This window comes from Culex pipiens, chromosome 2 (genome assembly GCF_016801865.2).
Source record: "Culex pipiens pallens isolate TS chromosome 2, TS_CPP_V2, whole genome shotgun sequence".
Taxonomy (NCBI): Eukaryota; Metazoa; Arthropoda; class Insecta; order Diptera; family Culicidae; genus Culex; species Culex pipiens.
Genome location: NC_068938.1, coordinates 162,085,350 through 162,112,891, shown reverse-complemented (window position 1 = coordinate 162,112,891; position 27,542 = coordinate 162,085,350). Strand labels below are relative to the sequence as shown.

Here is a 27,542-nt window from a genome sequence, read left to right as displayed (position 1 = left end):
GCGTCTTCATTTAATTATAACACTTAATTCGAGTTTAAAATGTTACATGTTTTGGCGGTTTCTATTTTTTGTGTTTTTTGAGTTTCATAATGTGTAGCCGTATTTTTAAAATATTTTGATAGATAACAGGTAGAATATTTCTTCGATCGGCTGTTTGAGTTTAAAATCCTGTCATCAAATTAAATCACGTTTAATTCGCATTCCACAAAAAATACAAAAATAATTAGGCGAGTTGCATTCCCAATCACCCGATCGTTTGTTTTTATTATAGAAATAAAATATATATCAATATAAATTCTATTCTTTTCCTCGGTACAGCCGGCTGTGCGAGTTTAATCAAAAACAAAATTTAAACCACTTTTTATCAACCCGCAATACCTTTCGAGGTATATCCTAGGGTCCTACCTTTCTACTAACATTGAGTCCAAAACCTCCCTACAAACATCTATACCACTAAGGTGACGCAGGGATCCTTGCGCACTTTAGATAGGTGTTTACTAACATTCCTTCCGTTCCCCAAAGGATAGCTTAGACCCGGCAAGGACCCCCTTATGCCCTGGGCTGTATTACACACTCATCAAAAGATGAAGACATGGTATCTCCCGTGTTGGATTATTGTTCCGGATGAGGGTCTAGCACAACCACACCAAACAGTGGGATAAGCGTTGTGGAGCCATCCGTGGATAGGGCGTCCTGAAATGCTAATGCTAATGCTAATGCTAATGCTAATTTCAGTTGTTGATTGCCTATTACAAAATAAAATGCATTAGTATTGCATCACCGCCATTTTGGTCGCCATCTTAGATTTAAAAATTCTACACTGAGCAAAACTTACACAGCTCAACGAAGTGTTCTACACATGATCTGGCCCTGCTGTACAGAGCACTCAAATATCAATCGCAAAACACTTGAAATTTCGGTGATTGGTCATGAAATAATGTCAATAGCCAAACACTTGAATTTTAAATGGCGTTGAAAAAAAAGTACGTACAAGCGATTTACAGGTTCTCGCTTGCTAGTCGTGCACGCTACCACTGCGCCGGCCGGCCAGTTGAAGACGGGAGTGTTTTTTGTGCTATTGGTTCTTGTCTCGCTTCTAGCCTTCGATGAAAGTCGCGCAAAAATCAAACAGTGAAACACATTAAATTCATTTGGATAATCACGTTGACTTTGAATAGTGCCTGTTTTGGGTAGATCTTAAGATCATTTTCAAGTGTTTTGCTCATCACTTTGAATAGTTCAAGAAGGTGGGACAAATTCATGAGCAAAACAATTGGAAAGCTTGAGCCACCCGAATGAAAATAACATGTTAAAAAATACCAAAAAGTCAACCGCCCAAACACTTGCATTTGATAGTGGTTTGGATTGATGTTGAAACACAAACCAATTAGATCTACGATGTGACTTTATTCAATCATTCAAGTGTTTGGGCACTTGAATAAAAAGTGTGGCATATTTTCAGTGTAAATCATTTTAGCGTAGTTTTGGGGTCTTACCTAAAGCTCGACTGTAAAAAATTAGACAACGAAAAAAAAAAAATTTACGTGTTTCTATTATCTGAAGTTTCGATTATCTGAAAGGTGTTAAACTCATCTTAATACTTTTAAAATGACAAAATAGGTTATTGGTAATGCAATGAGTTCGATTTTTCTAGCACTTTTCGTATGTATCCAACATAGAATGGGTGGTATAGGTTTATGGTTGCAACCATAAACCTATTCCACCCATTCTATTTTGACTAAACCCATGAAAACTATCTACGCACCCAACATACACCAGGCTCTTTCTTATCACATGACGATTCTCTCTCCCGCTGTTACAGCGCGCGCGTCCTCCCCACACACCGAAAACCATTCGCTCTCCGTCGAGAGCCGTTCCGTGTTGGCGTGTTTAGAGCCGCGCGCTCTCTCTCGCTGCTATTTTCCACCGGAGTCGAGTGTTATTCATTTGACATTGAACCAACCGAACCGAACTTCGCCAGCAGCACCGTATTAACCACAGCCCCAAAGTCGTCGCGTCGCGTTCCGCAGGAGGCGCGTTCTAGGTTCTCCTGAAAGGCTGCTCGAGAATCATTCCCGCGTGTGGTGCTACGAGGATACTTCAAGGATCGTACTGGTTGGTTCAGGGCGTCAGTCGTTGAGCTACGCTTCGAAGATTCGGTACGGTTTCCGAGAGTTCCAACAACAAGGACTCTTGCGCGGTGTTGAAATTTTGATAGCCGTGTGTTCGCACTTGTGTGGTGGTCACTGTTCTTGTAGTCTGTTGTGTGGTGTTACTAGTGCGAAGAACTAAGCTGCAAGATGTCCGGTAAGGTGCTACTGTCCGAAGATTCGGTCTACCAGCAGATTCAGTCGTACTACAAGGAGCATGGATCTTCCATTAACATCAAGAAGATCTTCGAGGAGGATGACATTCGCTTCGACAAGTTCAGGTGAGTTGTGAGCAGTAATGCAATGTTGCTCCAAATTCAACGCTTGCTGTGTTGGCGAGTAACATTTGACCCTCGCGAGCGGTTTCAAAGTGAAAGTGAATGAACTGCTGGCTAAAAATAGCTCCCATTGACGATTGATTTCAGCTTGAAGCTGTCGACTCCGGAGGACGGCGATATTCTGCTGGACTACTCGAAGAACCGCATTACGGACGATGCGTGGAACATGCTGCTGGAGTTGGCCGAATCACGGGACGTGGTCAAGACCCGGAACGACATGTTTGGCGGTGAACGTATCAACATCACCGAGGATCGGGCCGTGCTGCACATTGCCCTGCGTAACCGCTCGAACAAGCCGATCCTGGTCGACGGCAAGGACGTCATGCCGGAGGTGAACGCCGTGCTCGAGCACATGAAGGAGTTCACCGAGCAGGTGCTGAATGGCGTCTGGCGTGGCTACACCAACAAGAAGATCAGCGATGTCGTCAACATCGGCATCGGTGGTTCCGATCTGGGTCCGCTGATGGTCAGCGAAGCGCTGAAACATTACAACACCGGCATCCGGTCACACTTTGTGTCCAACGTTGACGGTACGCACATTGCCGAAACGCTGAAGAAGCTCGACCCGGAGACGACTCTCTTCATCATTGCCTCCAAGACGTTCACCACGCAGGAGACTATCACCAACGCCACTGCCGCCAAGAACTGGTTCCTGGAGCGCTGCGGCGAGAAGGAACATGTCGCCAAGCACTTTGTAGCGCTGTCGACCAACAAGGAAAAGGTGTCCGCCTTCGGCATCGACACCAAGAACATGTTCGCGTTCTGGGACTGGGTCGGTGGACGCTACTCGTTGTGGTCCGCCATCGGTCTGTCCATCTGCCTGTCCATCGGCTTCGACAACTTTGAGAAGCTGCTCGAGGGTGCCCACTACATGGACAACCACTTCCTGACGGCGCCCCTGAACGAAAATGTAAGATAATTAGTCCCAATCCCACCTTTAAACTGCCTAAAGTCCAACTTCCCTTCAAAAGGCCCCCGTCATCCTGGCCCTGATGGGCATCTGGTACTCGAACTTTTACGGAGCGGAAACTCAGGCCCTGCTGCCGTACGATCAGTATCTGCACCGGTTCGCGGCCTACTTCCAGCAGGGTGACATGGAGAGCAACGGCAAGGGCGTGACCAAGTCGGGGCGGAAGGTCAACTACAACACCGGACCGATCGTGTGGGGCGAGCCCGGAACGAACGGCCAGCATGCATTTTACCAGCTGATTCATCAGGTAAGCCAGTTTGGGGGGTGGTGTGTGTGATGCAATGTGGTGAAAAAAAAAAAGATTTGCTAGTCGAGAGTGACGGCACGGCACGCGGTTGGAGCAAACGACCGATTTCATAATCGTGATGTGATATGGATAGAGATTTTATTGGTTGGCGGCGACGATGTTCAGTGAGTGTAAATTTAGCAAATTGAAATCGATTTTTCTTAACGATTTATAAATTTGGTACTTACTGGTTTCACGTTCAACGTACCGTCAGTGGGGGTGACTATGGGCCAAAAGTGATGTACTTCTCGTGCAAAAATCTTTTTCAACTTTTCAACGACATTTCACGAGAAAATAATCTTAGATAAATATTTTGCCCACACTTTTCGAAAATAATGCTCAGTATTATTAAACTCACTTCCACTTCAGCAGTTTTTCTTTTTTCTAAAATGTATTACCTATGGGAGAACATCTGGAGTTTTTTCAAAGGTCCTCTAAACAAAATTTTATTTTTTTTTGCTTTTTGTTAATTTTTGAATACTCCTGACTCAAGGCGGTTTAAAAACACCCAAAAAGCAAAAAATGAAAGTTATGTTTTAAAAAAAAACTCTTGAACTGTAATTTTTAACCACACGAATCCGGTACGTAGCATGAAACAAAAATGATGACCCAATACAGATAACGTATCAAGCCATGTGTTCAACAATCCAATGAAAAAGGAAACCTCGGATTTTTTTTTTGCCGATCTTTAATTTTTTTTTCATAAAAATGCAAGTTTTCAAAATGCGTATGGGTCATTCCAGGTCAACTGAGTACACTTTTGGACTCGACCTTCACCGATTTGGACCAAACTTGGAGGGAACTTTCATCTATCGATAGTTAACAGAAATCCCAAGTTTGGTGCTGATTCGACCATCCCTCTATTTTTGGCACCGCTCTCTTTTTTTGACGATTTTCTTTTTTTTTTCTTTTAATCATAACTTTGCAACTATATGAGCAAAAGACTTTCTACAGGTTGCATTTTATAGAAAATTGCACTCTGTCCTATGAATTCAAATCCAAAATAAGTTTCTCACATATAAAAACCGAACTATGCTGGATTCATCCCTTTTTGTTGAAAAGTACACCATGTACTTCTGAGAGATATGGCCACATTGTTTGATTTTGACAAAAACAAATGCAATTTTCGATGTGTTGAAATATTTCCCATAAATGACAATTTCTGAAAATATATTGAAACTACTTACTTTTCCTGTAATTCTTGAGAGACGAAACCTTTAATTACCAACGCTGAAAAGTTCGACTTTTCAGCACTGAAATAGTAAAATTTTTCAATATTGTTTCGTTTTAAACGGTAAATTTACTTAACACATGGGTGTTGACATGTTGACAAACCTAGTTGGATAAATGTACAACTCGTGCTGAAAAAAACTTCTTTTTACAACTTATTGCATAAACTACTATTTCGAATAGTTAAGAAAATTTCCTAAAATTTCGATTAAAAGAAACATTGAAAATTAGACCTTTGGTTGCTGAGATACAGCTGAGAAAAGAAAAACAAACAGGAAAATTGAAGTTTTCAAAGTTTCACCCAAAAGCCCCTTATTTTCTAATATCTCGGTAACCAATGATCAAATTTTCAATGTTAAAAACTGAAACATTTCTGGAGCAACACGAGAAAAGGGCGGATAAGCATTTTGACAATTTGAACTATTTTGCTAAATCTTAAGCTTTAGGAAACTTTTTCACAAAACTCGAAGTGTAAAAAACAACAGCTGGCCTCCCTAGCAGGGAACAACACTTCTGGATTTGTTAAATAGTTACTGGTTGTCTCGAAACTTGCAAAATAGTTGCAGCTGTCAAAATGTTATTTTTTTAATGAAAATGTTAAATAAAGATTAACATTACAAAAAGGGCAAATATTCAATACTACGCTCTTTTGAAATTTCAAGCATTATTGCAAACTTTCAAAATAATGATTCGGAGAGATCAGGAAATTTCTCAAATGTTTAATTTTTTAACATTGAAAAAAAAACAGAGGTCCAATCTTCCCCAGTCACGACGATCTAGCAGAGTTCTGAACTTCTCGAAAAAAAAACAGAAGTACTGCAAATGTGTTGTTAAAATTACATTTTAAGTGGCTAACGGAAACGGTGCAGTTTATCTAAATTTGTATAGAGTACAAACTTTTTATTTGCAAATTCGATTTACAGTTAAAATTGTTGACAAAATAAAACTAAAAAAATTTAAATACGTATTTTGGGATTATTTTTTCACATAAAATAAATTATTTTCGTGTACCTTTTTTCTAAATATTCTTCATTAATACACATTGCCCAAGACACCAAATCGATCACAAAATTCCTTTAAGAGATACAGATTTTCAAATATTTACGTATCATTTTTGTATCGACAGCTGTCAAAATTGTATGGAGACTTGTATGGTCGAACCCAATTGAAACCCATTGACACAAAATGGCTCCTTTGGCCATAGGGAATTTCCCGAACAAAAACTAAATCGAACAATAAAAAAAAACAAAAAATAGGCCAATTTCGTCGAGAGAGAATAGCTCTCTTGTAAAAGGGAATTAAATCCAGAAATTTTGGAGAAATTCGCTTTTTTAATTTACGAAATTGGGCATATATCTGCTTATATTGAACCAAGTTTTTTTTAGAACTTGCTCTACAAACTGTTCTCAACAATGTAATTAATTTTAAAAAAGGTTTAAAATGTTAAGGAATAATATAAAAGATGGTTGAAATAGTAGTTTATGCAACAAGAGGATTTTTTAAAAGCACGAGTCGTACATTTATCCAACGAGGTTCACCGAGGTTCTAAAAATCAAGTTTTGCAACGAGTTCCATACCATTTTTTTTTAAATTCCGAAAAACACTCTTTGAACGGAATTACAGGTCAAATGTCTCAATGCATATTCCGAGAAATTCGATGGATATTTTATGAATCCATCGATTTCAGCAAACTTACTGTAGAAAAATCATCTAAAAAAAAAAATAAAGATCCCTGCTTTTTGGTGCCAAATATCAGACCTGCCCATTTTTTATCTTAAATTTTTCTATCAAACACACCGTGCATTACATTTCCAAATGATTATTAACATTATTTCACACCACCATGTTGGCCCCTATCTAGGACATATTGCCAGATTACTTTGGAGAATTTTTGGGGGTTGTATTTATGCTCAACAATCCAAAAAAACAAAGTATTTTTTCGTCATTCATTTATCTATCGACAGTGAAATAATTGCGAGGACTTCGAATAATCTTGTCCGGACAGTCTATAATGTTGCTGTATTTTTTTTCTCAGGAATCAGAAAATAACGACTAAAAACCGTCGTAAGCTATTTAGGAAAATTTAGAACCTTTAGAACGTTGAAACAAGTTCACGGCAATCTCACCAGCTAGCACCTAAAGCTGCTTTTACACCATCATAAAGTAGCCCCAAATGTCTCAATTTGGTCTGGCAACAACTCCTGTATCTGTGGAAACACGACAACACGCCATTACACGTATTTAGCACTATCTTTGTAGGGATATAAATTCCCGCGCGATAGTTTGTTGTTGACCGTTGTTCGCCATCAGCACCTAACGTGCGAAGTAACATGCTATTTTCTTAGTTTAATTTTTTATGTTCACTTTAGCCTGGTGTTCGGTGCAAGGTGCCGAGATTTCCACCCATTACAAATGTCCTACATGAGTAAATATTTCACTTTGAATTGTTGGGTGAAATATCCCAAATTTCTTGAGAATTTCAATAATCGAGGGTTTTTTTTTCCTCAAAAACTGTTTTGTAAAGGTAAGAATTTTGAAATTTAATGTTAAATCTAACTAACAAACCAAAAATCCCCTACAAGTGTAGGTCCTTAAGATTGTAAATATATGACCACCCACTCAAAGGGTCACGCGATAACCATCGTGCTCCGGTGGAAAAATTTGCATAAAACCATTCCAAATTTCTTCACCTGCCAAGGTGGTCACAAATTCAGGACAAGTACCTAGGTCCTTAAAAATCCCCACTCCACCTTTCTCACTCTGGCTTAAAGTCCGTACGCGGTTAATCACCTGATCCGACACCACCAGGGTTTCGTTGGGTGGTGTGAGGTGTGATTCCGATAATGTATCACACTTTCGCACACTTCCACCCCCAACTGGGCAGGTCTGGTGGCCACGTGGAGGTCCGGCAGGTGATTAAAGACCAGCTCCCTTAACCACGATTCCAACAAATTTAAAACCTTTCCCCAAGCTGTATTGTTTTTTTTTTTTTTTTTTTTTGTACGAACGCAAATGAAAGCTAGTATTTTGGCACGAAACAGAACCATAAAGGCAATCAAAAGTCAATCTTGGCTCTGGTGTTGATCCAAATCCGACATACTGCGAGTGATGTTGTGGGGGAAGAAAAAGGTGAAAAGGTCAACACAATTCTTGAAACCGCGAGCCGAAACGTGGAGTGATTTACATTCCTAATAAATTTATGGTACGCCTCATAATTTCGAGTGTTTGATTATTCATGATGGCGAATTCGGACTAGAGGTCCGAGTGGGTTGACTCGAACTCAAATTAAGTTCTTAATTAATGAGTGCTCAATTTTAGTGACTATTTCGCGTGTTCGAGCTGATTATGGCAATTTACAACGAACTTTTCTTGAAATCCTTTTGTGGGTGCGATTTATGGCTTTAAGGACCCAAGGTAGGCCGGGAAGTTGTGTTGTTCTTCTTCCGTGCTACATTTTTGAACATGTTGCGCAACATTTTGATTGACGTAATGATGTTACGAATACATAAACAGCACATTCACATTTCCCATGCTTTTAGCTAAAATTGTTTCCTACAATGATTGAAAACAATTTTCATTATACAAAAATGCTTATTACATTTGTTACTAATTATCAATACAATCAGTAAGATAATGAGATCAAAATTTGAATACTTTTTTTTTCAAATAATTTCACCAGACATTTTCAAAAACAGCCCGTACTTTATTACTCGACATTTAGGTTATTTGGTTTGAGTTCAGCTTATTGGTAACTAATTATAAATTCTCAATATTCTACCAATGCCATATTGGCCATCATTTCAGATTACCAATAATCAGATAAACCAAATTGAATCGATTCTACGAAGTGAAATTCTGACAATGATTTCGAGTTCGGTGGTGTAGTGGTAAGCGTGGTTGCTTCTCACCCAGATAGCCTGGGTTTGATCCTAGTCGCCTCAGTTGCATTTTTCGAGACGAGATTTGTCTGATCACGCCTTCCGTCGGATGGGGAGTAAATGTAGGTCGCGGCCTAGGAATCTTGCAAAAAAAAAGAATTCTAAGACCATGCTGTAGAGCGAACAATTTATTTATTTATTTGATATTTTTGAAATAATTTTGGAAGTCTGCATCATGGCCAGCCAGAAAAGGCACTTGTATAGGGGTAATTTTTCGTCAACTCACACGAAATCGGAAAAGTTGAATCGACCCCTCTTCGATTTGCGTGAAACTTTGATCTAAGGGATAATTTTTGTTCCTGATCACGAATAAGAGCTACATTTTTCGATATCTCGTGGCGGAGGGACCCCTTAGAGGACAAAGTTTGTGAGTTGGCGGAGAATTATCCATAAGGAAATTTTGGATAAAGTAATTTCTTGATGATTTAAACATGGAAAAAATCTAATGAAAATAAGTGTGATGAGAATGTTTCACATAAAGAGGGTAAAATAAATGCGTTACGTAATAAAATAACGCTCCTTAATGAACTGATAAACTAATGAACTAATTCAGTTTCTTTTTAGTTGATTTTTTAATTTCTAGTCTAGGATATCTTCTAATCTCCATACGGAGAAAAAAGAGTTCCCAAAATCGTGAACAAGCGTTCATGAAAATGGGAACCACGAACAAAGTGTTCAAATTTCACGGTACGTTTTTCAAAATCGTACCATGGGATTTGAACACTTTGTTCGAGGTTCCCATTTTCATGAACGCTTTTTCACGATTTTGGGAACTCTTTTTACTCCGTGGATCAGTAGTAAATGTTCGCATATCGATAAATATTTGAAATAAAATAAAAACTAACGTTGATTATTATGCAAGATCGCAATTCGGTAAACGGTTGCAATAAAACAAGCAAATACAAATAACTACACTCAAATTACGACGGTTTGACAACATTTTTTGTCACTTAAATTGACACTTTTTAGTTTGACACTCTTTTTAACTGAAAAAAGTATGGTTTGATAATAATGGTGAGTTCCGTGTAAAAAGTGACAGTTCGTTACTTTTTAGTTTTGTTTGACTTAGTCCAACCAACGGGGTACAAACTAAAAAGTGTCAAACAAAATAGTGACCAACCACCGGAGGTATACTATTATGCTCGCTTGATACAACACAAATACTATCATACGCTGCGCAGCACAGCAGCGACAGCACGCTTGTTGATGCCACAAAGAGATTCATAGGGTAATTGTTATATAAGTGAACTATGTAGAGTTGATTTATTTTATTTCAACAAGAAGATATATTTACAAAATATTTGTTATTGTTGGGAAAGTAATTGTAAAATATTAGGCTAAAATTTGTATAGCAAAAAATCTCGAAATATATTGTTCAATATCTTGTATTATATGATTTCACATCAAGCATAATGTAAAATTATTTTTGTTTATTCCAGCAAATTTTGAAGCCCATTAAATGAAAAACAAACTCTTAGAAAATGAATGTTTGTTATATGAGAAACATAAGTAACATTACCCTATCGCTCTCGGCGTGGATCCTTGCTATATTGTTTGTGCTGCTGCGTGCATCAAAACACACACAACAATGTGTTTTGTTGCACAAACCAACACGAACTTTGAACATACGCGCATGCTACAAAATGCTGGGTGATTTGAAAACATTGACTAATATTATTGTTTTAATACATCTAATCGTTATGCTTGGTTTCCAATCATGTAAAAAAATCGCCGTTCAGAGGGTAATGATCGAAAATGCTTGTTTCTTGAGGCTCACAGTGTTGTATGAGGTCCCCTATTATACCAAAAGTTTATGCTCCTCGATAAAATTGAAAGAAAATAATATTGTTTTGTTCATGTGGAGGTAAAATATATTTTCCTGTTTGGCAAAGATCCAAATTAGGGATGGCAAAATAATAATACGAATTTGGATTTCAAGCCGCGATTTAAAAAATGTAAATCAATGAGATTTGTAAAATGCTCTGTAACTCTGTAATATCTAGGGATTAAAACTTTACTTTAAAAAATCTAAGAAACATGCAACATGCATTTTGCACTTTGTAATTTCACTTATATTCAAAATATGTTGAAATAAGCTAAAACCAAAAAATCAACACAGAAAAATGAATTTTGATTATTTCCATTTTGTTTTTGTTATTTTTTTTATATTCACAGATTTCAGCTATAACAAATGTATTGTTGGCTGAAACTTTTTTGGTGGATTCGGTATGCCCAAAGAAGCCATTTTGCATCATTAGTTTGCCCATATTATTTTCCATACAAATTTGGCAGCTGTTCATACAAAAATGATAGCTGAAAGTTCAAAAATCTGTATCTTTTGACGGAATTGTTTTAATCGATTTGGTGTCTTCGCAAAGTTTTAGGTATGGATAAGGACTACACTGAAAAAAAATTATGCACGGTAATTTTTTTTGCTGATTTTTAGTTTCACTTTTTGTCACTAAAATTTGGGTTGCAAAAAACACTATTTTAATTTTTTTTATTTTCTGATATGTTTTAGAGTACATCAAATGCCAACTTTTCAGAAAATTTCCAGAATGGGCAAAAAATCTTAGACCGAGTTACGAATTTTTGATTATTTGAACTTTTTTGATACGACCCTTAGTTGTTGAGATGTTGCCATACAAAATTTAAAAACAGGAAAATTGATGTTTTCTAAGTCTCACTCTGTTTGAGTGACCCACCATTTTCTAATGTCGACATCTCAGCAACTAATACTCCGATTTTCAATGTTAAAATGTGAAACATTCGTGAAATTTTCCGACCTTTTCGAAAACTAAATTTTCATTTTTTTTTTCAAATCAAGACTAACATTTCAAAAGGGCGTAATATTGTATGTTTGGCCCTTTTAAAATAATAGTCTTGATTTGAAAAAAAAATTAAAACAATATTTTCGAAAAGATCGGAAAATTTCACGAATGTTTCACATTTTAACATTGAAAATTGGAGCATTAGTTGCTGAGTTATAGACATTAGAAAATTGTGGGTTGTTTGGGTGAGACTTAGAAAACATCAATTTTCTTGTTTTTAAATGTTTGTATGGCAATATCTCAGCAACTAGAGATCGTTTCAACAAAGTTCAAAAAAGCAAAATACTGAGAATTTTCTCAGCTTTTCGATTTTTTTTCAAAAGTGGGCAAACATGTGCACTAATTTTAAAAAAAATGATCTTCAAAAAAGTTACATAAAAATTACTATAACTTGAAAACGGTGCACTTTATCAAAATTTCACTGGAGTACTTTTTGATTGCAAATTTGATTTTACATCAAAAAAGGGAGTTAAAAATTTTTGCGACCAATATTTCGATTTTTTTTTTAAATCAGTATTGATTCAAAAATCCATAACTCGGTCAAAGATTTTTTGCACAACCTGGAAATTTCTGAAAAGTTGGCATTTGATGTCCCCTAAAACGTATTAGAAAATGAAAAAATAAAAAATAGTGTTTTTTTGCAAATCAAGTGAGTGACAAAAAGTGAAATTAAAAATCACCATAATTTTTTTTACCGTGTATAATATTTTTTCAGTATAGTCCATATCCATACCTAAAACTTTTCCGAAGACACCAAATCGATCAAAAAATTCCCTCAAGAGATACAGATTTTTGAACTTTCAGCTATCATTTTTGTATGGACAGCTTTTTGATTGACCGTAATCTCAGTGTATAATATTTTTTCAGTATAGTCCATATCCATACCTAAAACTTTTCCGAAGACACCAAATCGATCAAAAAATTCCCTCAAGAGATACAGATTTTTGAACTTTCAGCTATCATTTTTGTATGGACAGCTTTTTGAATGACCGTAATCTCAGAGAATTGCTCAATAATTGTTCCTTTTCGAGCAGAAAAGTTAATTTATTAGTTAAGTAGTTGGTTTCATTTAAAAAAAAAATTGTACAGGGGATTTTCAAAAAGGTGTTCAGATCATTTTCCCTCTTTTTTATCAAATTTGAATAACTTGAAAACTTTAAAAGCGATGTTTCAAATATTTTTGGCTTAGACTCTTTAAATTTTGAACCAAATAAATATATTTATATATTACTCTCTTGGTTTCGTGAGCAGCAAAGAATAATATTGTTAATAACTGTTAAAATCATTTAGTTAAAATAATCAAACAAACTTCCAGTTGTTACTTGTATTGTTTTGTCCATACGCTTCAAAATCAGAAAAGTGTAAAACACTCACCAAATTTGTTTTTTTAAATCTCATTTCCCTCAAAGAGAGCTTAACATGCCAAATTTAATCCTATAAATATATACCTTCTCTCGAGAAGTTATCAATTGATCTCAGTTGAAAGGTTTCCAAATCACTCAATTTAAAATGATGTCTGGAAGATAGTCAAATACTCAACAATAGTTAAATGGAGTCAAAATGCAACCGACAGGATTCAAACCACACAGCACACAAAAAGAGGACTGCGCCTTAGCCCACACGGCTATCAGACTGTCGAAGAGTGGGGAGGAAGAACGTCAATATGAGCTTGGCATCTTGGTCAAGTAGGTAATATTGTATAAACTTTTAAATATTAATCGTTTATTTTTTTAAACCCCAAGCTTATAACACGCAGCTGAATAGCTACTATTGCTCTGTTTTTTGAAAAAATGCAAAACTTCATGGATTTTTTCAAATTGAAAACCAATTTATTTCAAAAAACACATAATTGTCCCATATGCATTTTCATCAATTTTGCGTTATTGATGCAGCTTGTTTAAAAATAAAAAAAAAACTAAAATATGCAGTGTTCTACAAAACCGGGAGAAATCCAGTTTTTTCGCGAAAACTTAACACGTAGCCTTTTGTGTGGGACAAAGTTGCCTTGCATTTTTCTCAGCTTGCTGTTTTTGAATAAGGGACATTTATGCGAAGGCTGCTCGTTTGCAAAAACTCACATGATTTTTTTAGATATACTTTTGCTATATTTCACGAGTTTCTCACCGTTCAAAAATGCATGAACGCAAAAATATGTATAAAGTAGTTCTCTACGATTCCTAAGTTTTTTTATTTAGATGAAACTTTATCCATGCATCATTTGATTTTCCATACAAGTCTCCATACAGTTTTGGGAGCTGGTCATACAAAATGGGTATGTAAATGTATATCTTGAGAAGGAGTTTTTATCGATTTGTTGTCTTCGGGAAAGTTGTAGGTTATGATTATCACTAAAAGTAAAATTTCCAAAATACGTATTTTTTAATTTTCGATTTTTTTATGTTTTCGGGGACTTTAAAAGAGATCTTCTGAGCCATAGTGCGTGATGGTGCAAAAACAGGTTATGGAAAAAAAATAATTACAATTAATTAATTATTGAATTATCAAATTTGCAACCGAAAAGTACTTTTCAATTCTCAATGAATGTCTCATTGATGACTACTTTACCCTAAAGTACTTTTGGATTGCCAATTTGATTTTGCTTTAAAAATGATTTTTAATAATTATTTTGTCCAGGTTTTCGATATTTAAAAAAAAATATATCTTCAAAACCAGATTTTTGCACCATCACGCACTATGGCTTAGAAATTGTCTTTTTTAGTCCCCTAAAACTTTTAAAAAATATTAAAAAAAATACGTATTTTGGGAATTTTACTTTTCGTGAAAAAAAATTGAATAAACAAAAAATCGATTTTTCTGAAAAGTCCTAATCATAACCTACAACTTTGCCGAAGACACCAAATCGATCAGAAAATCCCTTCTCAAGATACAGAATTTCATACATTTAAATACCCTTTTGTATGACCAGCCCCCAAAATTGTATGGAGATTGGCATGAAAAACGAATGATGCAAAATTGCTTCTTTTGACATAGGGTTTCATCCAAATAAAAAAATACAAAGAAAAGTCGGGAACCGCTCATAAACTAAATTTTTAAACAAATAAGGACTTGCTTTTGTTAAAAATAAATGGAAAGGAAAAGCGAAAAAAATCCAAATTGTTTTTAACTGCTTATGTTTGAAAATATTCTAACGCTGACAGAAATACATTTTAAAATTATTTTTGATAAATTTAATCGATGATGCAATTTTCCCAATTAGTCTTCTGTATTTTTTATCATTCGATGAAATCGTTAGGCTCCAAATTATTATTTCGGACGAATAAACTTCATCAAAACGTCCATAGCGCGAAACAACATTTAGTAAAAAAATCCCGCTGAAAAATTATGAATGCATTATAAAATATATAATTTTTCAATCAATAAATCTACTTCTTGTCTGAAAGTAGGTTTCTCGAAACATTCTGTTTTTCTTAATTTTATTGTTTTTTTTTTTATTTTGAAAAATACATCAAAACAACTTTTACTCAAAAGATTTTGGATGTCGATTTTGTACAGAGGTATAATGTTTGGGGGGGAGGGGGGGGGATGCTCGAAATTATCATCAATCCAGCTAATAATAATATGAAATCAAATAGATCTGAAGCAATTTTTTCAGAGTTTGTTACGCTTTCCTTTAAAAATGTTTTAAAAAAATTATGGGCCAGCGAATTATTATTATTTTATTCTTTTATATTTTAAAATCGTGGCTTGAAATATTACTTTATATTCTACTTCCCCTCTCCCCAGTCACGAAATATTTTAGTAAATCTGGTTCTACCAGAATCATGCTAGAATCGTGGAACATTTATGCTTGAATGCTGTAAGAATTTCCAGCTCTGTGAGAACTATGCTAGAACTCTGCTAGAATTTCGTGACTGGGCCCCTTTGCGATCTTTACTTGTGTCGAGGGACATAAACTTCTATATAATATTTACATCAGCCTAATACACTTTTATAAAATTTCTTGATTTAGGCATCTTCATTTTGTCCCTAGACAAATCATCGATCAGACAATTTGTTCTGTAGATATATCCTCATTTCTTGGAAAATTTTATAAAAAAATTGTTCAATAAATAGTTTATGTAAAGGTCATTTCCGTATACTAAAGACTTCAACTGGTTTTCTAAACATATTTAATGTTTTGAGAATCTTAAAAGTTATGAAATGCATGCATCATCCCGCATCCGTTTGCAACACAACAAGCAAGCACACTTCACTACCACCACGTTTCATGCCCGTTTAGCCCAGCACAACTACTATCATGCGCAGCAAAAACAAACGTGGTAGACGCCCCGCATAAAGGAAATAGAGTAATACTCAAACCGATGACTTATTTTACAAAATATTGATTTGAGTTCTGAAGCTTTATTGAAATACAATATTGAACTTGTTTGTTTTATACGCACAGCAATAAAATCTAATCAAATTTGGGAAAGAATCGATGATGAAATGAGCAGATTTCAACGAAAAATGAAATATAAAATCGTAATCGATTGTACACAAATTTCATAAAACTAAAAAAAACGAACAAAACTATTTAGTAAAATGAATAAGATGTTTGTAAAAGTTACCATTCATAAATTGGTTACAGTGAATACCCTATTGCTGTCTGCACGGCTGCTTGCTTGCTGCTTGCTTGCTTTGTTGTTGTTGTAGCGTACAACGTATGTATGCCACGCGCGTGTTGCACGCGTGTTGCATGATGTCGAATGGTTTGAAAATATTGAAAATATTTATTTAGAAAATTGCTTCTAATTACCATACTAAGCCTCAAACCTAATGAAACTAAACGCCGTTCCAGAGGGAATTGACTTGCGAAGCTTGCTTGTACTTGATTTGGGCTCTCGGTATGGCATTGTGCCTCCACGTTTTACCAGAAGTTCGTCAAATCCACAAAATTTTATAAAATGTTAAGTTTTGGTAAAATATTAGAACACCATATTCAACTTATCAACCTCAATCGTGGCGGAAAATCTTCGTTAGACATCCCCCAAGAGAACCAACTATAAATTAGATTGATAGGTGTTGTAGTTTTCGAGAAATTATCATTTTAGTAAAAAAAAAATTTGGGAGCCATTTTCGGCTACCTTGCGTCCTTAACAAGATTTGACCTTTTTTTTACATTGAACTGTTGAACATAATTTGAACTTGAGCAATACATAGAAAAATATTGTTTCTAAATCAAATCGTGAAATTCCAACATTTTTGAGCATTCGATATTTTGTAATCGGGTATAGTTTAGGAAATAAAGGATACATGAAAAATAGAGAGAACTAGATTTAGCCTTTTTGTAAAAAAATACAAATATTCACCTTTTTTGAACATTTTTACGTATCTTTTTCAGTCGGGAATGGGCAAAAACAATTTACATATTATCGAAAGATTTGATATATTACTGAGAATTCATGAAAAAGAATCAATCAAATATTATGCCTGTGTCGAAAAATAAAAAAAATCAAAATATGTCCGAATTTATTTTAAAACAAATAAGAAAATTATTGTCTGATTACTTTCGGTTTGAATTATTTTTCTGCTTTATAATAAAGTTTTTAGAACAATTTAGGTTTTATATGGTATCAATAACTGTCAATGATGGCTCTGGATGTAAATCTCAAAAAAAGAAAATTGATTTTAGAAAAATAATCACGATATGCAAAATGCTTCTACATACAACATGTAGAAAATCATTTTTTGATAAATTATATTTTGTATTTTGTTTATTTGAATTGAATTGTTCATCAATTAATTTGTCCAAATAAGCCATTTTACATCATTGGTTTCAACATACAAGCCTCCATACAAATTTGGGAGCTGTCCATAGAAAAGTGCTATGCAAATATTAAAAAATCTGCATCTTTAAAAAAAAATCCTGATATATTTGGTGTCTTCGGCACTGTTGTAGGTTACGATTAGGACTATTTTCAGAAAAAAATAGATACACGGAAAAATTTGAAATTTTTAATTACCATTTTATCACAAAAAAAAAAACAATTTTGACAATCTTTACTTCTTTTGAATTTGTGTGGCCTTTTTGAGAAAATAAAATTATGATATTTTGAATGTAGCGAACATTTACAGGAAAAAGCTTCCAAATATGATTTTTGGATGCAAAATTCAATTTAGAATCAAAAAGTGCTATTGTGATTTTTTGGCAAAATACACCGTTTAAGAATTGAAGATTTTCAAGCTAAAATTTTCAGAAAAATCTGTTTTTATTTGTTTTAAAATAGTGTCCATCCTTGTCCATTTTTGAAAAAAATATATTTCGAGTGCTGAGAAAATTCTCTGAAATTTTTTTTACATTTTTGATCTCTTTTTTGCTGGTCTTGCAAAGAATTTAAATTACGAAAAATTAGTTTATTTCCTAATATTTTGATCCGATTTTTAAAACAAAAAAAAATGAACTGCCTCAACCGAAAAATTTAAGATTTTTAAAATCACGGCTTATTTTATCTGGGTCCAGGGTTGTTACGGACGGCGCGGATAGCGCGAATTTGACGCGGATTTGCTGGCTAATTTTGCTCTGGCGCGGATTTCGCGCGGATGGCAATTTTGGTAAATTAAATTATTGAGAAATATAAAATTATTTTCAAGTTATAAAGAAAAATGTTATAAGGAATAAGGATAATTTGATTTTTGTTTTCACTTAGTGCAAAAATTGAATTTTCAAAAGTTGTTACTGGAACAATATTAATTTTTTTTTTTCGAAAATGTTAGTTTTTCTTCTCTTAGAACGAAATGTCGAAAAAAAGAAACGTCGAAATAATCTAGGCTAGTACAAAGATTTTTTTTAAATTTAAATATTCTTTTGATTAAATTAGTAGATCAAAACATTCAAAAATAAAAGTGTTCAGCGTTAAAAATTCAAATATTCAAAACATTTAAAAATTCAAAAGGTTTTGTTTTTAATCAAAATATTTAAAAATTAACTCAAAAAATTTATAATTTGGAGAGTTGTAATTTAAAAATAAGAAAAATTAAAACAATGAAGAGAACATAAATTAAAATGCTTAAATTGTTGAATTCTCAAATTTTTAAATTCAAGAATGTCTGAATTCTGGACCATTAAAAAAGAACTGCAGAATTCTTATATTCCGGACCTTTTAAAAAATTGAAAACTGCCAACTTCGGAAATCCTTAAATGCTACCATTTTTATCACCATCTTAGATTTCAGAAAAGCTGGAACTTTGGAACATTTGTGGAGCAGTGGTGTGGTTAGAGAAATTTTGAAAAGGAAATAATTCAAATTTCGTTTTTCGTGTTTAAATTATCAATTCCCTAGACTTATGAAATTTCATTTTTTTAAATATTATGTTTTAAAAAAAAGTTCAAATTTTTCAATTATAATTTAAATTATTTGTTATATATTTATTTTTTTAATGTTTTGATTTATATTTTTGATTTTGTTTGCCAAAATTATTGTTGTGGCTTTTCCCGCTGGTACAGCATTTTTGCATTCCTTCCGATGGAGCTCTTAAATATAAAACGAATTTAATTTTTGTTATCAAATACTTTCTTTTTCATCATACAAAATGAATTATTATGATATGATATGTATGTATGTCGCGAAATTATTTTTCCTAATATGGCGCGGATTTCGCGCGGATTGAGTTTTGGGACGGCGCGGATTTTTTTTCCTACTTTTCCGTAACAACCCTGTGGGTGTCTACTTTTTTCGACATTTAGTCGAGTTTATTGGATATTTCTCTAGCCATGACCGTGGTGTAGGGGTAAGCGTGATTGCCTCTCACCCAGTCGGCCTGGGTTCGATCCCAGACGGTCCCGGTGGCATTTTTCGAGACGAGATTTGTCTGATCACGCCTTCCGTCGGAAGGGAAGTAAATGTTGGCCCCGGACTAACCTAAAGGTTAGGTCGTTAGCTCAGTCCAGGTGTAGGAGTCGTCTCCCTGGGTCCTGTCTCGGTGGAGTCGCTGGTAGGCAGTTGGACTAACAATCCAAAGGTCGTCAGTTCGAATCCCGGGGTGGATGGAAGCTAAGGTGTAAAAAGAGGTTTGAAATTGCCTCAACAATTAAGCCTTCGGACACCTAGTTTCGAGTAGGAATCTCGCAATCGAGAACGCCAAGGCAATGCTGTAGAGCGAATAATTTGATTTGGAAATTTCTCTGGAATAGTAAGGCCGTTGCAAATATTTTTCAAAGTTTATGTCGCAGTTTGCAGGCGCTTAAAGAATCGAGTAAATCTACTGAAGGAAAAGAGTTATAACATAATTTTCGAAACAACGATTTTAGATTAAAAGTTCAATAAGTTATGGATGAAATTCAAAAAACTAAATTCGTAATTTTGGATCGGGTAAAGCTCAACTAGAATTGTTATTGCAATCATTTAAGAATCGCATTTTGTCCAAACATCACAGGGAAAATGATTTCGAACCAACTTGCCAACCATACGTCGACGTGCCTTCCGAGCCACAATGCTATGAAAATGACAAATACACGCTAGCGATACTCATCAACCACACTTCATTTTCTATTTCCAGGGCACCCGTCTGATCCCGTGTGACTTTATCGCTCCGGTCATCACCCACAACCCGGTCGAGGACGGCGCCATGCACAAGATCTTGCTGGCCAACTTCCTGGCCCAAACGGAGGCGCTGATGATGGGTAAGTCCGAGTCGCAGGCCCGTGCCGAGCTGGAGAAGGCCGGTATGTCCGGTGACAAGCTGGAGCAGCTGTTGCCGCACAAGGTCTTCACCGGAAACCGCCCGACCAACTCGATCCTCGTCAAGAAGGTGACCCCGTTCACGCTGGGTGCGCTGATTGCCATGTACGAGCACAAGATCTTCACCCAGGGTGTCATCTGGGACGTCAACTCGTTCGACCAGTGGGGCGTTGAGCTGGGCAAGGCTCTGGCCAAGGCCATCGAGGTCGATCTGAACGACCCCAACAAAACTACCTCCCACGATTCGTCCACCAATGGGCTGATCAACCACATCAAGATTCACTGGGAATAAGCACTTACAATTTTGAGCAAAAAGGTACACATATGTTAATGAAAGAGAAAAGATGTTATCAAATATAAAACCATTAACTTATTCTTAAACGTACGTACGTTTAGAGCGTTAAGCAAAAACAAAATGCTAAATTTAGGAAAAACGTTGATCATTTCAATAAACCTGCTAGCAGCACTTCATACAACTTGGATTGGTGCAACCCTATATTAGTGCATTAAACCCCCCAAAAATAAATTAAATGCTTTCGAAGTAAACTAAAACCGCAACTTTTTCACGAAATATCACAATTCCGCAAAAGGTGTCGTGTCAGCGCTCAATCTGAGTCCGTTCCTGATGGTTTATTGCCTTTGCTCATTTTCTCTGTGTGAAAGCAGCGTGTTTCGTCTAATTAATTACAGTACAGCCGCCAGTACAGCAAAGGTAGAAATGACCTGCAGTGAAAGGATTTCTTTTTCGTTTTACAAAAAACACGAAACAAAACGTGTCTCCTGAAGCTTAAAGAAAACCGCCGGTGGGAATGGTGACGACCACTGGAAAAGAGGTTATTATGACCGGTCGTTATGAATATTCATAAAAGAGATAATTTATAGCTTGTTTGGACACGAAGCCGAAACAATAGTCGATGCATAATTTCATAGGAAAAATGCGGAATTTCGTTGCTCTTTGAAATGAATGAAATCTACAATACAAGAACTTGTCCACCTAGAAACCAATAATTACAATCTGAACAAATCCATAATTGTTGGCAACTTCGAAAAAACCATTTCCATAAATACCAGCTTGAACCACTTCTTTTTTTCTTTCTTTCTTGGCTTTGCTTCGATTTGTTAGTTCATTTTTTTTTTAAATAGCGAGTCCGCACTGTTCAAAACAGGTTTCTCGAAGGCATGGTTGCTAAGCCGAAGCCACAGTTAATGTTGCCTAGTTCTAAACAATTTGTATGAGAGCAGTGGAACTGGAAGAACGCAAGGCCATGTTACGCAAATTGGCGGTGTAGTTTCCACTGCAGGTTGCGCATTTCATGTCAGGTTTTACTTGTTCTGTTTCGATTCTCTTTTTATAGCATCGATTGACATTTAAAATGTAATTATTTTTCAGTAAGCTGGTGGTTTTATATAGTTTTTAAATGATGTTTTTTTTATAGAATGAGTCTAAATTTGTTTGAAGGCACTTGAATGCTCGTTACAAAAGTCTAGACATGATTATTTGAAGCGCACAAAAAACATTTTTTTGTTTTCTTAATTTGGTTCATTGAGCCTCGACATGATGCGGTGGTAGAATATTGAGGATAGTAATTTCTTCCCTTTAATTTCATTAGGGCGCATACCTTTTGTCAACAAGAGTGTTTTCATCCCTCTCACACCTTATGTAAACTGTAATTTTATGGAAAGGGACACACTCTTGTTCACCAAAGATAGGTTCAATTTGTAATTAGCACTTTCCTTCTCAATATTAATAATTGCATTCGAAAACACCCTAAACCGTACAACGAAAATTAAAGCGGCCAGCCCTACTGCGCGGTGTTCACTGCAGTGAGAATTCTGAGAACGGCTCACATATCTACAGAATCTACAGGGGAGGAAGGATGCGTGGACATACCGGACCGAACGCTCAAAACGGAACTGAAATTTAATCTTAGAAACAAGAAAATTCAAAAAAGCGAGAAAAATTAAATTAATTGGATGTATGATCGAATGTAACAGAAACGAACCCTGCAGTAAAATAACCCGTTTGAATAAATTTGACCATCTGGAAGTCTCTCTAGTAATATTTTACAATAAATTTGTGGAGCCAAAAGAAATTTACCACAACTATAACTTTGATTTGAAGATTCATTTCTTCTCGAATTGGTCTATGATCTTATTATAACCATGAGTTCGTGCCTCCATTGAACCGTCAGAAGAAAAAAAACACGAATTCTAACAAACTTCCCTCAATTTTAGGCTTTTTCTTAATTTACTTGAATTAGCCGGCTCAGTTAGAACATCTAGTTTTGTCATACATATATTGCCTTCAACAGACGTAATAAAGTAATCAATCTCACTTTATTTTGTCCATGATAACACTCGCAATTACCGCGTTTTATGTCAATCCTTCCAGTTCTACAAATATTACCCTATTTACGCCAACGCCAAAGTAACACTTCAAGAAAATAAATCGATCGATAGCCCTTCGTTCCCCCGGGTTTATTCCAGTAATGTATTATGGAAATTAGAAACAAATCAAAAAAATTGGGTCACTTACTTTTCCCGCGTACCAATCAAGAATTCGGCCGTGGAGACCACTTTATCAAAAGCCGAACATTTCCATTTACCTATTTCTGGGGAAATCCCCACAACTCATGCTTTCATCAGGCTAGTCTAGGAACAATGCTAATTCGAAAGCCTCACCCTTTCACGCGCTCCGCACGTGGCAACCCCACCAGTCACACCGGAAGCCAAAATCACCGTGATAAGCACTCCGTCGGGGTCACCGAAGCTAGCCAACAGGTGACATTGTAACCAACCGGATATTCGCCCAAGTCGAAGCTGCCACAACAGCGTCGCGACTAACCGACGGGGCGATTATTGTTATTATTATTTAGTAGGGGCTTTATTTCGGTCCATTTCCTTCCGTGTCGTGCGGATTTGGTGGGCGAATTTTGATTTGATCCTTTAGTCGGAAAATGTTAAGGGGTTCTAAGTGAAATTGGAACTACCTAGGTTCTACTAAAAAAAAAATAGATTCAACAAAACTAATTGCTGTTTTTCATAATTTTCCACTCACTTCTTCGATTTGAAGAGGGTCATTCTCCCCCAATTCGCACAGAATCGGAAAAAGTTTTCCGACCCCTCTTCGAGTTGCGTGATTTTTTTCCTAATGGGTAATTTTGGTCCCTGATTACGCATCCGAGGTATATTTTTCGATATCTCGAGACGGAAGTGCGACACGACCCCTTTCATTTTTGAATACTCAAAGGGATTCTCATGTAAAACTGAATGCCCGATTTGATAGCGAACTAAATATTCCGAAAAAACGTTATTTTTCATGGAAAAAATACAAAAATAGTTTGAAAACCTCTGCCACTTTTAGGACATGTCATTTTATGGGAAATTGTATGTACTTTTCAAATCTGCAATAATTTTTATTTAGCGCAAAAAAAAAAACATTGAAACATTTCGTGGTTTGGTAATTTTGCAGGGTTTTTTTTTTGAGTATGTAACAATTTTCTACAAAGTTGTAGAGTAGACAATTTAAAAAAGTGATGCATAAACATAAGGGGATTGCTTGTATCCATCACGAGTTATTGTAATTTTACAAAAAAAAGTTGCTTTTGCGTTTTTGTTTGTTTTGTCGTCGTTTCCGGGTTGTTGCAGATTTGGAAAGTACATTAAATTTACCATAAAATGACATGTCCCAAAAATTGTTACAATTGAGTAACGAAAAGTGGCAGATGTTTCAAAACTATTTTTGCCACATTCCGGCGTTGCAACGTAACATTATTTTTCGAATTTTATACATGTAGTGACTATGAAAAACTAATTTTAAAGCGAACTTTTTATTTGCCACATCGATTACTCCGTAACGTTGCAACTGAGTGAAAAATAGCGAATTTTTGACCCTTTTTGGTTTCATACATAATCAGGGTGGCCACTCAAGTCGGGAAATCGGGAAAGTCGGGAAAAAGTCGGGAATTCGCCAAAATCCACGAAAAATCGGGAAAAAGTCGGGAATTTGTAATTTTTTGTTGAAAAGTCGGGAAAAGTCGGGAATCTCAAGCATAGCCGTTTGAAAAATGTTTTCAAACACCTGAATAATTTTAAAATATTTTGTACACATTTGAAAATAATTTCACTAATTTCGTCTTTAGCATCGAACTTCAAATTTAGGGTTCCTTTCCTTATTTCAATCTTTATGAGAATGAATAGGCCTTTTAAGACATAAGACGTTAAAAATCCTAATTAATTTTAGATGATAATTTTGGCATGTTTTTGACCCAATTTTTATGAACAAAAAGATTGTTATTTATTTTTGACTAAGTTAACGAACAAATGATAACATAAACTTCAAATAACAACATGACCAGCGTATAGTTATGATTCTGATTCTTTTTCATTTTGCCAAATTGGCTGAATATTTAAAAAATGAATCCAACTTCAGTTTGGCATGGTTTTTATTTGCGGTCAATTTGTTTAAACGTTCATTCAGTCATTTCAAATATTGTTTCCAAATATTTGATTCCCTTAAACTTTTGTGTGATAGACTTTAGATAAAGCTTCGTTTTCAGTTTTCGGAAAACTTAAATATCGAAAATAATACAAACGTTTTTTGTACTGAATGACAAAATGGAAAAACTGTTTTACATTTTAAAAATATTTCAAAACCTTGAAATTGTAAATAAGGCTAACGAATTTACGAAAATATTGTTTTTCTGAAGTTTTACATCTTTTTCCGTTTTTGTGCTTTGAAAATTCAAAATTTGTACGAAGTTTAAAAAGCCTTCACTTGTTAAGAAATTTATTAATGAACGTATAACAATGTATTCTCAATAGCTTGTAAAAGATTTATCATGTTTTTTTTTGCGAGAAAAAAAAAAATATTTGCATTGGCTTGATTAAATTAATAAGATTTTGTTTGAGTTATTACAAATAAGTTTAGAGAACTTTTTTTTAAAGAATCATTCGTATGAAATAAGTGGTTTAATATGAAGTGTTGTCAAACTGAAGTTTTTATTGAACATACAACATTTTAATACTGGCACTTCGATGAATCGAAATTGATTCATAAAATTAAATAGCAAAATTTATAAAATTTTGAAGGATTCTTCATAAAACATCTTTTAAACAAATTCATTGATATTTTTTAAATTCTTTGAAAAATAATAACTTTAATCAAGTGAAAAGATATCTAAAGATTTGATAAAAAAATATAACGAACGAAGTTGACTTTATAGCTGTCGGCCACCATTGCTAGTACCAACCACTAGTGTCTTCCTTTTTTTTTATCTACAAGGACTTCGCCGCCCTGGGCTCCTAAGTGTATGAAAGTATGGCAAATATAAACATAAGAATAAAATTTAAAATTTTGTTATCTTTAACTTTTTGTCATCATCATTTTCATTGCCAGTAGAAACGAAGTTTCAAAAAAACTTTATGTTTGGTTATTTTAAAAATAAAAATTGAAATTATATTTATTTACTTAAATTGTCTGATTTTTTTTTTTAAATCCAGTAGTTTTTTTTGACTTTTTATAAAGTGTTTTTGAAATGAAATCATTCTTCAGATAACAAATACCTATTTTTTGAGGTTCTGGGAAAGTCGGGAAAAAGTCGGGAATTTGAAAATGGGATTTGAGTGGTCACCCTGCATACATATAAGTAACTCATGTTTTAGTTATGATAAACATTTGTCATTGTTAATCCAGCTGCGCTTGATGATTGGACCAATAAAAAAAATGAATACATATTTAAAATGTTCGACCAATCAGCCAAAACAAGCCTCCATACAATTTTGGCAGCTGTTCATACAAAAATGGTACGTAAATAATCGAAAATCTGTATCTTTTGAAGAAATTTTCTGATCAATTTGGTGTATTCGGCAAAGTTGTAGGTATTGATGAGGACTATTCAGAAAAAAATAGATAACCGGAAAAAATACCGATTTTTTAATTAACTTTTTTTACAAAAAACTAAATTTCCCAAAATCGTTTTTTTATTTTCGAGATTCAATCCATAGAGTTGTATGGTCAAAAATTTTGTTGCCTAGTTTGAATTTTTGAAAAACTCGTGAGCTTAGAAAAATATCGAAATGTTATACCACAGACTGTTGTTATACATAAAATTAGTTTTACCTAATTTTTTTATGTAAAATGAAATTTGCAATCGAAAAGTACCAAACAGATTGTTTGATAAAGTGCCCCGTTTACAAGATATAGCCACCAAAAGTTTTATTTCAGCGAAATATTTGCAGTTTTTCGATTTTTAAAAATAGTGACCATTTCTGAAAATATTTATTTAAGGTTCAGAAAATTTGCTGTAAAATTTTTAAGAGTCATTGAAGATAGGACTTCCGGTTACTAAGATACAGTGGCTTAAAGAAATAGGAAAATTGAAGTTTGCTAGGGCCTAAAATTCAATATTAAGCCAATTTAAAATGTTATCTTGATTCCAAAATATTCAAATGATGAGATCAAAAAATTGCATGTATGAAAATATAAATATTGAAATAACAAGCCATAGTTTCAACATTTGCAAGTGTCTTTAAAAGCATTTTACACTAGTTCAGTTGTTTTGCAATCTTTAGTTTTCAAAAAATGTAAGATTTTACGAAAATAAAAATCCATCAAAACATACTAAAAATAATTCTAATCGCAGGGGAATGTATTTTAAATTGATTTCAGTTGATTGCAATTGAATTTTCATTGAAATTTTAAAGTGTTTTGATTTTTTTCCCCCTGATTTTTCGGGCCAACATTGAAATTGAAGGGGGGGGCTAGGTTGAGACGAAAACAATACAATTTGTACAAGCCTAAAAAAATCGTAGAGAATTGCGCATTTGGTAATCTAATAGGCAATCAACCATTCAAATTTTGACTGAAATGGGATTGCAGAACTCGAATTTTATGTTAAAAGTAAGACAATAAAGACATACGAAAAAAATGTTTTTTGCTTATGATTCGATTATCCAAACTTTCATACAAAAAAAAAACAAGGAAAAAATAAAAAAAGCATTCTGGAGTTTTTTTTTTCAAATGTAAAATATGATGTTATGTATTCCCTTCAAACAAAACAAAACCATTTTTTTGCATTTTTGGTGTTTTTGAATAACCCTGACTCAAGGCGGTTTCAAGA

General features: G+C 34.6%; 1 protein-coding gene across 1 annotated transcript; it reads left to right on the top strand.

Moving 5' to 3' along the window:
* Window positions 1-1,946: 1,946 nt before the first annotated feature.
* LOC128092850 (glucose-6-phosphate isomerase-like) lies at window positions 1,947-20,855 on the top strand. Its single transcript, XM_052707787.1, has 4 exons — window positions 1,947-2,431; window positions 2,576-3,398; window positions 3,460-3,705; window positions 20,240-20,855. Exons 1-4 carry the CDS (start codon window positions 2,301-2,303, stop codon window positions 20,711-20,713), a joined length of 1,674 nt encoding a protein of 557 aa, XP_052563747.1. The 5' UTR covers window positions 1,947-2,300; the 3' UTR covers window positions 20,714-20,855.
* The last annotated feature ends 6,687 nt before the right edge of the window (window positions 20,856-27,542 follow it).

Coding starts and splice junctions, on each gene's coding strand:
- LOC128092850 (XM_052707787.1), top strand. CDS start 2,301: ATGTCCGGTAAGGTGCTACTGTCCGAAGATTCGGTCTACCAGCAGATT. Junction 3,399..3,459: donor CGGCGCCCCTGAACGAAAAT/GTAAGATAATTA, acceptor TCCCTTCAAAAG/GCCCCCGTCATCCTGGCCCT. Junction 3,706..20,239: donor TTTACCAGCTGATTCATCAG/GTAAGCCAGTTT, acceptor TTCTATTTCCAG/GGCACCCGTCTGATCCCGTG.